Source organism: Salmo trutta, chromosome 14, assembly GCF_901001165.1.
Source record: "Salmo trutta chromosome 14, fSalTru1.1, whole genome shotgun sequence".
NCBI lineage: Eukaryota > Metazoa > Chordata > Actinopteri > Salmoniformes > Salmonidae > Salmo > Salmo trutta.
In genome coordinates, this window is record NC_042970.1 from 17360870 (window position 1) to 17378580 (window position 17711).

At 42.5% G+C, this 17711-nt stretch overlaps 1 protein-coding gene across 3 annotated transcripts in view; it reads right to left on the reverse strand.

Moving 5' to 3' along the window:
- Positions 1–17711, reverse strand: part of LOC115207538 (contactin-4-like) — a 242940-nt gene that overhangs the window by 56398 nt on the left and 168831 nt on the right. For all 3 annotated transcript variants that reach the window (XM_029774693.1, XM_029774694.1, XM_029774692.1), the window contains exons 10-11: positions 11991–12120; positions 4950–5100 (exon numbers count right to left, since the gene is read on the reverse strand). In XM_029774693.1, coding sequence (XP_029630553.1) covers positions 4950–5100; positions 11991–12120 — 281 coding nt within the window. The remainder of the gene's footprint in view (positions 1–4949; positions 5101–11990; positions 12121–17711) is intronic.

The following is a 17711-nucleotide window of genomic DNA, read 5'->3' on the forward strand; positions in this document are numbered from 1 at the left end:
ACAAACAAGGACCGACAAACCAGCAGGGAAGAACAGGGGAACATGGCAACATCCATTCATTCAAGCCAAATAGAGCCACTGCTATTGAATTAATCATCCCATGGAAACATATACCAGTGTCACAGCAGTGCAAAATACCAAATCAATCAACAACAAAACTCTCCGTTCCAAACATATCCATACGCTACAAGCAGGACATTAAATCAAAATGATCAGTTACTGTAGCTCGGTGGATATCTGTGTTAGAAACCATGGAAAAGGAAAAGCATAGTCTATCGCTATCTCACAGTTTAACCAGGATTCAAACTGTCAGTTCAAGAGGGGATGACAAAACAGTAGAATAGAAAAATACATATTTTATTAATAAAACTTGATGCGTTTCAGCATTCCAGCCTTGATCCGTCTGCTTGGGAGACAGCATCATTTACGTAGGTATACAGTGTAGCTGAAGGGCACCAGCAGAGTAACCACTATGCAAATGCAGGATACTTTGTTTGACAAGCAACAACACCTCTTTGTGTATATGTAAACCATGACGAGTCGTACCAGACACTGTGCACACAGTCCTGCTGTCAGAGTCGTGCCACCAAAGTGGTGCAGCAGCTGTGTCACCGAATGGGTGACCCCTGTCTGGATCAGGACTGTCTGACTGACCCCTGACGCCACTAGCCACACCCCTCACCCACACACACACACACACAGCTCTCCTGTCACTGTTAGCAGGAGGCTGGCTTAACACTTTTGCCCAGAAAAGCGTGGATATATGTCAGCAGACAGTGGCTGGTATGGTCGCCCACACCCTCCCACAGAGGGCGAAAAGTGCTTGATTAGCACCCAGACTCTGCACAGCGAGTGGCATGTTGGGCGACTCCAAGTACTGGCCAAACCAATTTTACTTTCAGTCCTCACACTGGTTTGTTTGTGCAGATATCTAAAGTGTGATTAAACCAGGAGTTATGTGTCTGGGAGATGACTGGAATGAGTGGGAACCTTTACTGAATATAGGCCTACAGGAATCTACATCAGATGCAGGTACTGTAGGTAAACAGACAGATATGATACTTCATATATTTCTCCAGATGCACTTTCAACCCAAAGCTGGAGATAAATGTTAACATTAAAAGAGAGATTCTGTAACAGTGAGGAATAGAATCAATATGACCAGAGATATAATATCAAGTTCCAAAGCCTGACCAAGTAAACATACAATAATCATAGCCAGGGGTGTCTGGCATTAGCTCTTTATCAATACTACAACAACCGTTCCTCCAGGGTACCATACCTGAACAAATCCTACAACAACCGTTCCTCCAGGGTACCATACCTGAACAAATCCTACAACAACCGTTCCTCCAGGGTACTGTCAAGACTGTCCTGATCAGGTCAGGGTACAGGAGACCACCACCCTACAGATTATCTCCCAAACCCCCAACAGAGGAGGAGAGATCTAGGGGTCTGAAGATGTGGGGGTTTTATGACACCTCATGCCCATAATACAGAGAAATTCCTTTGTCCTAACAATGGAGAACTGGCCTCAGAACATTAAACATGCAATAAAGGGACTTTGGAACAATGGTTTCCGTCAGCCACAATGGTGGTTATGACGAAAAGTGGAATATTAAAATGTATGTAACTTTTGTATTTGTTTTTAAAGGTTAAGAGATGACGTTATTATGAAAACATTGTACCTTTAAGAGTTTTCCCAGTATATGCCTGATGTTTATACATTGTACGCTGTTTGGAAAATATCCAAATCAAACAGAATGTTTTGGTAAAGATGAAATGTGAAGTTAGTGTCTAAAATCGGATTTTTAGCCAAATCTAAGCCTTGCCCCTTTACTTGGTCCGCCCAGAGAATTGCCCTAAAGGCTGTTACACCCACTTCTGACCCGAGGGTATAAGACAGGAGAGTGAAGAATTAACATAGGAGACTATTGACCCCAAGCTGCAGCTAAGGTCTAACAAAGTCGACGAACCCCAAAACGAAACACAAGGTTGAAGACAAAGAAATATTTTTCTACACGAGCTACGGACGAGTAGCTGTGTCTAAGTGGGTGAATTCAAGCCGAACCACCCAGCCTCCACTCTCCATCGAATCGTGGTATCGACACCATTCGAGCCGAAGCTGTGAGCTCTGAGCTACAGAGCTGTCTGTCCTCAGAAGACCCCTTTCCGATCAAGGGTGAGGATCAGACCACTTAGCCAAGAAGGACACTGACATCGTGAGGACAACCAGAGAGTTGCGCCGGAGAACTGCGTCATTTAGAAGCCTAAACGACCCACGCGGAGCTTCCCACCTGAGAACTCCAACACGTAATTACATCATTATATTCTGACCCATAAGAGCGGCAGTTCGGGGCAAGGCTAATTTTAACCTGTTGGATTTACCCTAGGATAGGGGGCGCCACAGCGCATTTTGGAAAAAAATCGTTCCCATTTTCAACGGCCTACTAATCAAAGTCAGAAGCTAAGACATGCATATACTTATTTTATATGGATAGAAAACACCCTAAATTTTCTAAAACTGTTTGAATGGTGTCTGTGAGTATAACAGAACTCGTATGGCAGTCAAAACCCCGAGACCGATTGAACCAGGAAGTGGAAATCTGAATTGTGGACTCGACTTCACAGCCTTACCTATAAATCACAACGTAAAAAAATGAAAATTGAGCACTTTCCAGTGCTTCCACTAGATGTCCCCAGTCTTTACAAAGTGTTTTGAGGGTTCTGCGGTAGAAACTCAGTGAAAGAGACGATGTGGCAATTGGTCAGAGTAGTAGGGCCATGAGCATTGTGACGTCGGCGGCCGTGTCTGCCCCCACCCTTGGAAGCCTTTTGAAACACAATGACATCGTCCCACTCGAATCTGATTGGCTCTCTTGTTGAAACAGGCCCTGACGATTATTTTATACAACGTTTGACATGTTTGAACGAACCTAACTAACCGTAAACAGTCATTTTGCGTTAGACAGGTGCCGCGCACGGAACAACATTTGATTACAGCCTTAGGACGCGCTAACGACAGGAAGCTAATGGAACATAAAGCATGGACTTTTTCGACCGAAAATACATTTGTCATGGACCTGGGACATCGGGAAGTGTTTTCTGATGAAGACAACTAAAGGTGAGGGATTATTGGCGATATTATACAATATCAGATTTTCCTTGCTCAAATGTTCAAAGATGGCGCCGAGCTAGGTTTTCGAGCTCAATTTCTGGGTATCGCATCCCATTTGATCTCAAAGTGTGATTACCCTGTAAAGTTAATTTAAAATCTGTTTTGACAGGTGTTTTCAAGAGATATTCATCTATAAATCTTAGATTGACAATATATATTAAAAAAATCGTTTTCGAATAGTAATTTATAAAATTGTAGCACTGTTTCCCGGGACGCATTATATGGGAAAATAGTTAGTCAACCTCAGGTGCCGATGTAAAATGCTGTTTTTATATAGAAATATGACCTTTATTGAACAAAAGATTGCATGCTGTGTGTAACATGATGTCCTAGGTGTGTCATCTGATGAAGTTTGTAAAAGGTTAGTGCTGCATTTAGCTGTTTTTTGGTTATATGTGATGGGTGTGCTTGCTCGGAAAATTCATATGATGCGACTTTTACAATGTACTCCTCTAACATAATCTAATATTGTGCTTTTCCTGTAAAACCTTTTTGAAATCGGACAACGAGGGTCGATTCAAGAGAGGTGTATCTATAAAACGATATGAGACAGCCCTATATTTGAAAAAAGAAAAAAAAATTAAATTTCGTTATGCTAATGTCGCTAGGAGTTTTCGCTGGAAAATGATCCCGCTAACGGGATGGTAGGCTGAAGAAATAAGCATGGCTGACAAATGAACCCAAATGTATATTTCTCTCGTGTACTTCCTTTCTTTCTCTCTCTTTAAAATCCCCATTTTGGGTAACAAGCGCCATAGTGTGTTGGCCCGTTATACTAAGTCCTAATCAATAGCTAGACTGTGTTTTGTGTATGTGCATTTTATCATCATTTTAGCTTGCTAGTAAATAAATAATCAACTAAGATTGGTGTGGTAAATTCAGTGGTAAAGCCCGGGTCCGTGCAGATTCCCGGATTATACGACGTTCAGATTATGAGACTGTAGAGGAAATTGATTAATTTAGCGACTGTTGTAATCGATATTCTGATATCCTTTGAGTTAATTTGGGAAATAGAAACTCAATCAAAACAATGTTCCCATGGTGCCCCAGGTTAATGAGTTAATAATTGCTTGATTCATTGCTTAATTCATTTAATCACGTAATTATAAACCGTTAATCATTCGATGAGCAGCAGTCGTCACATTAACTAATACAACGTCACGACAGTACCATACCCGAACAAATCCTACAACAACCGTTCCTCCAGGGTACCATACCTGAACAAATCCTACAACAACCGTTCCTCCAGGGTACCATACCCGAACAAATCCTACAACAACCGTTCCTCCAGGGTACCATACCCGAACAAATCCTACAACAACCGTTCCTCCAGGGTACCATACCCGAACAAATCCTACAACAACCGTTCCTCCAGGGTACCATACCTGAACAAATCCTACAACAACCGTTCCTCCAGGGTACCATACCCGAACAAATCCTACAACAACCGTTCCTCCAGGGTACCATACCCGAACAAATCCTACAACAACCGTTCCTCCAGGGTACCATACCCGAACAAATCCTACAACAACCGTTCCTCCAGGGTACCATACCCGAACAAATCCTACAACAACCGTTCCTCCAGGGTACCATACCTGAACAAATCCTACAACAACCGTTCCTCCAGGGTACCATACCCGAACAAATCCTACAACAACCGTTCCTCCAGGGTACCATACCTGAACAAATCCTACAACAACCCCAGTGCTTAGGAAAATCAACCCCTCCACAGAGAGAGCGATCAGACAATAAAGAGAGATTGTTACATTACCTGTGGCTCTCTCGAAGAGCCTCGCTGCCCTTCCTCCAGGAGATCACGCCCCAGGGGGACATCTTGGGCCGGCACTCGATCAGCACGTCTCCTCCCTCCTTCACCATGGTGGGGCTCCTCAGCTGGTTCTGGGAGAAATCTGGGGCAACAGCTGAAACAAGACATGCATGTTAAAAACCCTTCGCTGCCCTTTTACTTTCTGATATCTAACTTTCAACATGCGTTACATGAGCGTAAAGCCATGAGTTTATCACATGAACTGTACTAGGAAAACCTAAGGGCCTTAGTATAGTGGACGCAGAGTCGTTCCTGGTGATGTCGCGTTGTCCCCCAAAAAATATATATATATATACAGCAAGGGAAAATGAGACTCCCGATTGGCAAGGCCTAGAGATAGTCATTGGGAGTATTTCAATTGCATTTCCTTGACTCCTCATGTCCTCTCTCCTTGCCAACTTCTTAAAACCCATTGGTGGAGAAGGTCAGAAGGGAGGGACCTCTGGCTTTATCAGCCAGCAGGTTTCAACCATGTACACCTCAACATTCCTGTACTTCATATATAGTATAGCCACGTACAGGTGAGGTGAGGAGAGAGGACATGAGGAGCCAAGCAAATGCAAGTGAGATTCTCCCATTGCCCATAGCTAGAGGTCTCAGCCAGGGTAGAAAAGGCTAAAGGAGATAAATAACCTCTCCACTCCAGCATGTATGGAATAGATTGAGAGTCAAAGGCAGATACTGAAAAGGCACAAAACCAAAATAATGAAATTTAATGTTATCTGTATAACCCCTAAATGGTTTAATAACAGTAGGTAAGCATGGATAAATTTGTAAGTCGCTCTGGATAAGAGCGTCTGCTAAATGACGTACATGTAAATAAATCATGGATATTTTAAACACATCCTCACATGGCTGCTCTGTACTTCAAAGTGAGGCATGTTTTTTACGCTGTTGTGCGTTTTTACTTTGCTACCTGACGGTTTTTACTTTTTCATTACCGTATATTTTTACTTTTTCCCTCACTCAACTTTTTTTTTCATTCAACTTTCCTACCCCGGAGGTTTTATCTGGACATGGTTCGTCAGGACTTCAAACAGCCGAAGCTAAGTAACATTAACATGATGCCTTCTAATTGCAGTCGTTGTACTCATAATATACAGGAGAACGATCGCCTTACGGCAAGGATAGCTGTGCTGCAAGCCCAGCTTCAGACGCAATCGTTAGGCAAGGGTCATTTCAGTGTAGGAAAGGATGAAACAGCGTCTGTGCCACCAGCAAGTACAGATAGTAACGTTAGTATAAACCCCCTCGCACGGTCCCCGCAGCCGGACATCTTTCTCATGGCTTCTGGAGGGAAACGCTGTAGGAATGCTCAACCGGTGTCGCTTATTCAGCCGACAGAAACTTTCAACCGGTTCTCCCCGTTAAGCGAGTTGGAGTCGGAGGCCGAGACTTCTCTGGTCTCTGCTCCTCCCGCTGTGGGGTCTGAGACGCCGACGGCTCCCACCATTAGCTCTGACAAATTGAAAACCCTAGTCATTGGCGACTCCATTACCCGCAGTATTAGACTTAAAACTAATCATCCAGCGATCATACACTGTTTACCAGGGGGCAGGGCTACCGACGTTAAGGCTAATCTAAAGACGGTGCTGGCTAAAGCTAAAACTGGTGAGTGTAGAGAGTATAGAGATATTGTTATCCACGTCGGCACCAACGATGTTAGGATGAAACAGTCAGAGGTCACCAAGCGCAATATAGCTTCAGCGTGTAAATCAGCTAGAAAGATGTGTCGGCATCGAGTAATTGTCTCTGGCCCCCTCCCAGTTAGGGGGAGTGATGAGCTCTACAGCAGAGTCTCACAACTCAATCGCTGGATGAAAACTGTGTTCTGCCCCTCCCAAAAGATAGAATTTGTAGATAACTGGCCTGGCCTGCTGAGGAGTGACGGACTCCATCCTAGCTGGAGGGGTGCTCTCATCTTATCTACGAACATAGACAGGGCTCTAACTCCTCTAGCTCCACAATGAAATAGGGTGCAGGCCAGGCAACAGGCTGTTAGCCAGCCTGCCAGCTTAGTGGAGTCTGCCACTAGCACAGTTAGCGTAGTCAGCTCAGCTTTCCCCATTGAGACCGTGTCTGTGCCTCGATCTTGGTTGGGCAAAATTAAAAATGGCGGTGTTCGCTTCAGTAATCTTACTAGTATAAAGACCTCCTCCATTCCTGCCATTATTGAAAGAGATTGTGATACTTCACATCTCAAAATTGGGTTACTTAATGTTAGATCCCTCACTTCCAAGGCAGTTATAGTCAATGAACTAATCACTGATCATAATCTTGATGTGATTGGCCTGACTGAAACATGGCTTAAGCCTGATGAATTTACTGTGTTAAATGAGGCCTCACCCCCTGGTTACACTAGTGACCAAACCCCCCGTGCATCCGGCAAAGGCGGAGGTGTTGCTAACATTTACGATAGCAAATTTCAATTTACAAAAAAAAAAACAATGACGTTTTCGTCTTTTGAGCTTCTAGTCATGAAATCTATGCAGCCTACTCAATCACTTTTTATAGCTACTGTTTACAGGCCTCCTGGGCCATATGCAGTGTTCCTTACTGAGTTCCCTGAATTCCTATCGGATCTTGTAGTCATAGCAGATAATATTCTAATTTTTGGTGACTTTAACATTCACATGGAAAAGTCCACAGACCCACTCCAAAAGGCTTTCGGAGCCATCATCGACTCAGTGGGTTTTGTCCAACATGTTTCTGGACCTACTCACTGCCACAGTCATACTCTGGACCTAGTTTTGTCCCATGGAATAAATGTTGTGGATCTTAATGTTTTTCCTCATAATCCTGGATTATCGGACCACCATTTTATTGCGTTTACAATTGCAACAAATAATCTGCTCAGACCCCAACCAAGGAAGATTAAAAGTCGTGCTATAAATTCTCAGACAACCCAAAGATTCCTTGATGCCCTTCCAGACTCCCTCTGCCTACCCAAGGACGTCAGAGGACAAGAATCAGTTAACCACCTAACCGAGGAACTCAATTCAACCTTGCGCAATACCCTAGATGCAGTTGCACCCCTAAAAATTAAAAACATCTGTCATAAGAAACTAGCTCCCTGGTATACAGAAAATACACGAGCTCTGAAGCAAGCTTCCAGAAAATTGGAACGGAAATGGCGCCACACTAAACTGGAAGTCTTCCGACTAGCTTGGAAAGACAGTACCGTGCAGTATCGAAGAGCCCTCACTGCTGCACGATCATCCTATTTTTCCAACTTAATTGAGGAAAATAAGAACAATCCGAAATTTCTTTTTGACACTGTCGCAAAGCTAACTAAAAAGCAGCATTCGCAAATGGAGGATGGCTTTCACTTCAGCAGTAATAAATTTATGAACTTTTTTGAGGAAAAGATCATGATCATTAGAAAGCAAATTACGGACTCCTCTTTAAATCTGGGTATTCCTCCAGGGCTTCATTGTCCAGAGTCTGCACAACTCTGCCAGGACCTTGGCTCAAGGGAGATACTAAAGTGTTTTAGTACTATATCTCTTGACACAATGATGAAAATAATCATGGCCTCCAAACCCTCAAGCTGCATACTGGACCCTATTCCAACTAAACTACTGAAAGAGCTGCTTCCTGTGCTTGGCCCTCCTATGTTGAACATAATAAACGGCTCTCTATCCACCGGATGTGTACCAAGCTCACTAAAAGTGGCAGTAATAAAGCCTCTCTTGAAAAAGCCGAATCTTGACCCAGAAATTATAAAAAACTATCGGCCTATATCGAATCTTCCATTCCTCTCAAAAATTTTAGAAAAAGTTGTTGCGCAGCAACTCACTGCCTTCCTGAAGACAAACAATGTATACGAAACGCTTCAGTCTGGTTTTAGACCCCATCATAGCACTGAGACTGCACTTGTGAAGGTGGTAAATGACCTTTTAATGACGTCAGACCGAGGCTCTGCATCTGTCCTCATGCTCCTAGATCTTAGTGCCGCTTTTGATACCATCGATCACCACATTCTTTTGGAGAGATTGGAAACCCAAATTGGTCTACATGGACAAGTTCTGGCCTGGTTTAGATCTTATCTGTCGGAAAGATATCAGTTTGTCTCTGTGAATGGTTCGTCCTCTGACAAATCAATTGTAAATTTCGGTGTTCCTCAAGGTTCCGTTCTAGGACCACTATTGTTTTCACTATATATTTTACCTCTTGGGGATGTCATTCGAAAACATAATGTTAAATTTCACTGCTATGCGGACGACACACAGCTGTACATTTCAATGAAACATGGTGAAGCCCCAAAATTGCTCTCGCTAGAAGCCTGTGTTTCAGACATAAGGAAGTGGATGGCTGCAAATTTTCTACTTTTAAACTCGGACAAAACAGAGATGCTTGTCCTAGGTCCCAAGAAACAAAGAGATCTTCTGTTGAATCTGACAATTAATCTGGATGGTTGTACAGTCGTCTCAAATAAAACTGTGAAGGACCTCGGCGTTACTCTGGACCCTGATCTCTCTTTTGAAGAACATATCAAGACTGCTTCAAGGACAGCTTTTTTCCATCTACGTAACATTGCAAAAATCAGAAACTTTCTGTCCAAAAATGACGCAGAAAAATTAATCCATGCTTTTGTTACTTCTAGGCTCGACTACTGCAATGCTCTACTTTCCGGCTACCCGGATAAAGCACTAAACAAACTTCAGTTAGTGCTAAATACGGCTGCTAGAATCCTGACTAGAACCAAAAAATTTGATCATATTACTCCAGTGCTAGCTTCCCTACACTGGCTTCCTGTTAAGGCAAGGGCTGATTTCAAGGTTTTACTGCTAACCTACAAAGCATTACATGGGCTTGCTCCTACCTATCTTTCCGATTTGGTCCTGCCGTACATACCTACACGTACGCTACGGTCACAAGACGCAGGCCTCCTAATTGTCCCTAGAATTTCTAAGCAAACGGCTGGAGGTAGGGCTTTCTCCTATAGAGCTCCATTTTTATGGAATGGTCTGCCTACCCATGTGAGAGACGCAGACTCAGTCTCAACCTTTAAGTCTTTACTGAAGACTTATCTCTTCAGTAGGTCCTATGATTAAGTATAGTCTGGCCCAGGAGTGTGAAGGTGAACGGAAAGGCTGGAGCAACGAACCGCCCTTGCTGTCTCTGCCTTGTCGGTTCCCCTCTTCCCACTGGGATTCTCTGCCTCTAACCCTTTTACAGGGGCTGAGTCACTGACTTACTGGTGTTCTTCCATGCCGTCCATGGGAGGGGTGCGTCACTTGAGTAGGTTGAGCCACTGACGTGGTCTTCCTGTCTGGGTTGGCGCCCCCCCCTTGGGTTGTGCCGTGGCGGACATCTTTGTGGGCTATACTCGGCCTTGTCTTCGGACGGTAAGTTGGTGGTTGTAGATATCCCTCTAGTGGTGTGGGGGGCTGTGCTTTGGCAAAGTGGGTGGGGTTATATCCTGCCTGTTTGGCCCTGTCCGGGGGTATCATCGGATGGGGCCACAGTGTCTTCTGATCCCTCCTGTCTCAGCCTCCAGTATTTATGCTGCAGTAGTTTATGTGTCGGGGGGCTAGGGTCAGTCTGTTACATCTGGAGTATTCTCTTGTCTTATCCGGTGTCCTGTGTGAATGTAAATATGCTCTCTCTAATTCTCTCTTTCTTTCTTTCTTTCTTTCTCTCGGAGGACCTGAGCCCTAGGACTACCTGGCATGATGACTCCTTGCTGTCCCCAGTCCACCTGGCCATGCTGCTGCTCCAGTTTCAACTGTTCTGCCTGCGGCTACGGAACCCTGACCTGTTCACCGGACGTGCTTGTTGCACCCTCGACAATTACTATGATTATTATTATTTGACCATGCTGGTCATTTACGAACATTTTAACATCTTGACTATGTTCTGTTATAATATCCACCCGGCACAGCCAGAAGAGGACTGGCCACCCCTCATAGCCTGGTTCCTCTCTAGGTTTCTTCCTAGGTTTTTGGCCTTTCTCAGGAGTTTTTCCTAGGGAGTTTTTCCCAGCCACCGTGCTTCTTTCACATGCATTGCTTGCTGTTTGGGGTTTTAGGCTGGGTTTCTGTACAGCACTTTGAGATTTCAGCTGATGTACGAAGGGCTATATAAATAAATTTGATTTGATTTGATTTGATGTAGTGTGTGTGTGTGATGTTGAGCAGAAATGTCAGGGAAGGTAGGAGAGTGCTACACTGCACTCGTTAATTAACAGGGAATCATTTTCTCTGCAAAGAAAAACAAAGAAAAAATGTAATGTCCTTCAGTTTTTCAGCTCGATTTAGTTCTATCCTGATCATTACCTTTTCACTCCTGGATCATCCCTCCCTGTGCTTTTATAAAGCACTTCAATTAGTGCATTTCTGCCAGGGTTTGTCAACTATATTTTTTACCTCCTCCAAATTTAACCTGGGCTCATTGGCTGTGTTGGATCTAATTCCAATCAATGACAAAACAATGTTCAAACGTGATGGGAGATGGGTTGGGGAGTGAAAGCTGGAGGCCAGCCCTGACAGGACTGACAGGGCAGATGGGTGGGACTGGGTAGCACAGTGGCATGGTCATACATCAATAGCACTCCAGTGCATTCATCCTGTAATTTATGGTTTTTAATTAGGAGGAAATCACAGAGATGCTGGAGGTCACACTACAGTGGTAGGGAATGGAAAACAATTGTCGCAATAACACTAAAACATGCACACGACAAACAAACGTGCATACTGTACTACACTCTTAGGAAAAAATGGTGCTACCTTTATATGTCCCCACAGGAGAACCCTTTGAAGAACCCTTTTTGGTTGCCAGGTAGAACCCTTTCTAGAACCTTTGGAACCAAAAAGGGTTAAACCTGGAACCAAAAAGGGTTTAACCTGGAACCAAAAATGGTTCTCCTATGGAGACAGCCGAAGAACCCCTTTAGATCCCTTTTTTCTAAGAGTGTACATACAATACATTTAGTCAGGCAGGCAGGCACACCAACACACATCCAGCCTTGTATTTCCTTACCAATGACTCTGAGCTCTGCATTGGAGTATACCTCCCCATGTTTGTTTCCAGCCACACATTGATACATTCCAATGTCGGACAGCGTCAGCCGGCTGATTGACAACGCTCCATCTGCAACCTGTATGCGCTCCTATGAACAGAGAGACAGAGTCATGCCCTTTGATATACCTTATTCCGATTGCTAATTTGCATAAAAGCATGCAGCCAATGTGCCAGTGAATTATAGTGTGGTAGTGACGGACGTGGCAATGAATCTAGGCTTTCATCACTAATGGAGGGAAAGGGCAGAGTGGAAGGAGGCAGGCTACCAGAAAATGACCCTAATCAATCTGCATGTTTATGAGAGTGATATAAAACCATTCCCAATGTATATCACTGGCTTCACCACGGGGCCAGTTTCAGCACAAGGACTGGATGTGAGGAATAGGAATATCTTAACATCAGAGCTATACAGTATTGTGAAAATTGGTTTCCCGATAGGTATTCCCTATACATACTAAGTACTGTAAGCTGTTATGTACACTGCAGATCACACACTGTACTGGGCCCCCATTCAATAGTAGATTCCTGCCCCCGTGGTGAAGAAGATATACCTCTGTTGTGACTAGCCCATCAAAATAGACAGGCTTATTAGCCCAGATGGGCTTAATGCACTCAAACCCAGACACTTAGCTACTTTATCTTCAAGGTATGTTTACATTTATGAACTTAAGTACAAATATATATCTTTATTACCAGAATGGCATTAAACCGACAACAGTTTTTAGGGAAGGAATTTTGGCAGTGCTCTTTGTGACATTTCTACAGAGTTCTGCCTTCTGCTCTTCATCTCCTCTGTTTTCCAGAGGCTCACCCTTAATGTCATTAGAGCACATTTCCATAGGGGTGTCGGCTCGGCTCAGCTTAGGTTTGGCACAGCCGTGACTCCAGGCAGTCTGACGGGATTAAGGTACTGTCATATGAAAAGAGGAGCTGTCCTCATTGAAACATCAGTAGCTAAGCCCGTGTTTGAGCAGGTTGCGTTGTGAATTTCCATAATGCTCAGTGGCTCATAGCTAGTCGGATGCACAGTGTTAAATGTGCCTGCTGGCAAGAGCGGCAGAATGGTGGTGGCGTATATCAGTCAGTGCGTAGAAATCTCTCTGTTTACGAGCTGCTATTAATTAAGCATGACGTTCCTCTTACATCAGCAGTTTTCCATGCGGGGACCTTGGGGGACCATCTGCATGCCTTATGCTGAATGGAAATGATTGGCAATGTTATTGCCAACACAACCAGGTTTCTTCATTTTATATAGGACAGTATAAACAACAAGCCACTTGTTTCGATTAATGTCAAACAAATTAATGTAATGGTGGTTTTTGAGATACCTTGAATTTCTCGTTTTTGATTATCGTCCCTCTCGGCAGGAATGATAAACGCATTAACATTATTGACAGTATCATAACTATTCATAGTCTGTGTACCCATGCACTTTAGCTCCGGACCAAACTTGTGAACTTATTTGCAAAAATTAAGGTAATATCATAAGCCATTGCAGTCAGCTCATATGTCCAAATGAGCAGGACAAGCAGAAAAGGTCCCTATTGATTTACTGTAATGAATCACACCAAACGGTATATCTTCCCAGTTCCTGCCCTCCCTCCATGAATGACCTTTAGTTATCAGATTGATGAAGCTGCACTGGTTGCTGGTGACATTTCAAACAATGTAACACTTCTGCTTGATTAATCTAATTATCCAAGTGCATTACTAATCATTACTAATCCTCCCATTTATGTCCATATTCAGGAAATCCTAGTCCATGAGAATGAACACATCGATGTGTCTCACCTTTTATCACAGATACACTCAGAGGCATCAGATACACTCAGAGGCATCAGATACACTCAGAGGCATCAGATACAGATGGTCCCCAAATCTGTCCAGTTGAACTAGAAGTGTTAGAATTATATGGTACACTCTTTAGAAAAAAGGGTGCAATGTAGAACCTTAAAGTGTTCTTCGGCTGTCCCCATAGGAGAACCCTTTGAAGAACCCTTTTTAGTTGTAGGTTGAACCCCTTTGGTTCCAGGTAGAACCCTTTCTACAAAGGGTTGAACATTGTACACAAAAGGGTTCTCCTATGGGGACAGCCGAAGAACCCTATTGTAACCCTTTTTTCTAAGAGTGTATGGAAATAAAAACAACTGAGTAAAATAATCCCTCAAACAGATGGGGGTAAATTTGTTACCTAATCTAATCCTTTCTTTCACCAAGCGATAGAACAATGCAAACCATTTGAGTAGACCTTGTAAAGGTTTTTAATAAAATGTGATGCAATGACTAGACAGATTGTTAATTATGCACAGCTGAAGGCAACCCTAATCTGGCTTTATGGGCAAAGGAGAGAGACAGAGCCTGCTGCTGCTGTTTGGAGCACTGCCTCTGGTAACAATAAAACAGGCCTGCGTCTCACATTTGTCCTGCATATATAACATAGACGAAATGATCGATACCCTCTGTTTTGTTTGTGACCATTTTGCATAATGAAGAAAATTTACATAAAGTCTGTTTATTTTTTCGTCCAAGCTGTGCCTGAGTGCTCACCATCAATCTCCAGCAAATATCCTGGCCACATACTGTAGCACATGGGACCTGTCGCGCTCCCATTCAGGTATATTGAATCATATTTCCACAAAGGTGTAATGGATACTTCACTCTGACCACTGCACTTCTATGAGCTGAACAAATAACCTTGCAGTTGCAGTCTACACTGTACAGTATCTACTGTAGGTGTTCAGCTCTCATTATTGTGCTCATTATGGGTAATCTGAGAGAGGCACGTGGCTATAGTACAGTAGGTATAGGATGCACAATAGTCAATGTGTTTTTATAAAATGGGTTGTTTGGATCCTGGATGCTGATTGGTTGATAGCAGTTGTACCATCACAATGCCTGTCGTGGAAATTCATACACAGGGACACTCGAAGTTTAAATAAATCATTATTTACTTGTCAGAGCACTGGATAGGTTCCAACCAACTCAATGCACCATAGAACACATGTCAATCAGGAGCTCTGCTTGGGCAGACCCAGCAGTTGTCTTATATACGGCTATACACAAACAAGTTATGTTTGCATGATTTAGCATAATTAATTAATCATTACCGTTTTGTTTCATTCATGTGACCGACCAATACTGTTTCATAATGTGACAGACCAACACCTCACGAGGCTTCTCCTCTCTAAGCTGAGACCTTGAAACTGAGATATCTTTAATTTGTTCTCAAAACATGGTTTGTCTGGGCGTACTGCCAAATTGTAGCTATCCAATCTTTTTTTTTGCGATCTCCACCGTGCCATGCATTTGAACGTGGCGATACTGACAGCTTCTCTGATCCAGGCAAATTCATTTATCAGGATCATTATCAAATAATTGGCTAGAGAAACAAAGGTAAAACAAATGAAAATGCACATAGTTTGCTGTCATTTCAGCTGCTTAACTTCTCTAGCGTAGGGGGCAGTATTTTGACGTCTGGATGAAAGGCGTGCCCGTAGTAAACTGCCTGCTACTCAGGCTCAGAAGGTAGGATATGCATATTAGTAGTAGATTTGGATAGAAAACACTCTGAAGTTTCTAGAACGGTTTGAAATATGTCTGTGAGTATAACAGAACTCATATGGCAGGCAAAAACCTGAGAAAAATCCAACCTGGAAGTGTGGAAATCTGAGGTTTGTAGTTTTTCAAGTGGTTGCCTATACAGTGATTTAGGGTTCATTTTGCACTTCCTAAGGCTTCCACTAGACGTCGACAGTCTTTAGAACGTTGTTTCATGCTTCTACTGTGACTGGGGAGAGAATAAGAGCTCCTGGAAGTAGCTGAGTGAGAAAATGACATGAGCTCAGTGGCACGCGCTCACATGAGAGTTAGCTGTGTTCCTTTTCTTTTTTGAAGACATTGGAATTGTCCGGTTGGAATATTACTGAAGATTTATGATAAAAACATCTTAAAGATTGATGCTGTACATCGTTTGACATGTTTCTATGAATGTAAATATAACTTTTTTGACTTTTCGTCGGGACATTTTGCGCGCGCTTCCTGCATTTGGAGTAGTGGACTAAATGCGCGAACAAAAAGGAGGTATTTGGACACAAATTAAGGACTTTATCGAACAAAACAAACATTTATTGTGGAACTGGGATCAAAGGTAAGTGAATATTTACAATGTAATTTTTGTCATTTCTGTTGACTCCAAAATGGCGGGTATCTGTATGGCTTGTTTTGATATCTGAGCGCTGTACTCAGATTATTGCAAAATTTGCTTTCGCCATAAAGCTTTTTTGAAATCTGACACAGCGGTTGCGATAAGGAGAACTGTATCTATAAGTCTTTGAATAACTATTGAATATTTTATCAACGTTTATGATGAGTATTTCTGTAAATTGATGTGCTCATTTACCGGAAGTTTTTGGAGGCAAAACATTTCTGAACATTACACGCCAATGTAAAATGGGTTTTTTGGATATAAATAGGAACTTTATCGAGCAAAACATACATGTATTGTGTAATATGAAGTCCTATGAGTGCCATCTGATGAAGATCATCAAAGGTTAGTGATTCATTTTAGCTGTATTTCTGTTTTTTGTGATGCCTCTCCTTGCTTGGAAAATGGCTGTGTGGTTTTTCTTGTCTCGGCACTGTCCTAACATAATCTAATGTTATACTTTCACCGTAAAGCCTTTTTGAAATTAGACAATGTGGTTGGATTAACGAGAAGTGTATCTTTAAAATGGGATATAATAGTTGTATGTTTGAGAAATTTTAATTTTTGTTGTTTTGAATTTGCCGCCCTGCTATTTCACTGGCTAGCATCCCACATACCCCAGAGAGGTTAATGTGATTGTGTGACAGCTTTAGTTGGCTAGCTAGCAAAGGAGAAGTAACATTAGCTTAGCTATCCTCCATAGCTATAGTATTGACTCAACAATCAGCTGGTTGTTGCCTATTTATACATTATTTATTAAATAATTATTTATTGAAGTTCTTGTCTCTCGTCATCATTAAACCTCTGCTAGGTAGCTATATGCCAATAATTTGTTTACATGGAGTGAATAGAAGGAACGACTAGGTCAAAACATGAGAATAGAATTAACAACTAGCCTGTTTTGTTAGCGTCTTCAGAATGTCACGGTTGTCGTAGGAAGGAGCGGACCAAAGTGCAGCGTGTGTGTCGTTCCACATTTTATTTTCACTGTGAAACTATGCAATACATATTAATAAACTGAATAACAAAACAAACCGTGACGCAGAGGTGAAACATAAACTAACTCAAAGACAATCTCCCACAAACCCAGGTGGGAAAAACACCTACTTAAGTATGATCTCCAATTAGAGACAACGAGGACCAGCTGCCTCTAATTGGAGATCATCCCAAACAAAACCCAACATAGAAATACAAAACTAGAACTTAACATAGAAAAACTAAACTAGAAAACCCCTCTGTCACGCCCTGACCTACTCTACCATAGAACATAACAGCTTCTATGGTCAGGATGTGACACAGAACCTCAGCACTAACAACTGACTTTTGCTCGGTCTATATCATCTGGTGGAAAGATGAAATAAAACAAATTGACTCATTAAAATAATGTTTTTAATGAAAACATGTTGTTAATATTAAAAAAAATATATATATTATAAAAGCAATAATATAATTGAACCTCCTTGGGCCTAAGAAAG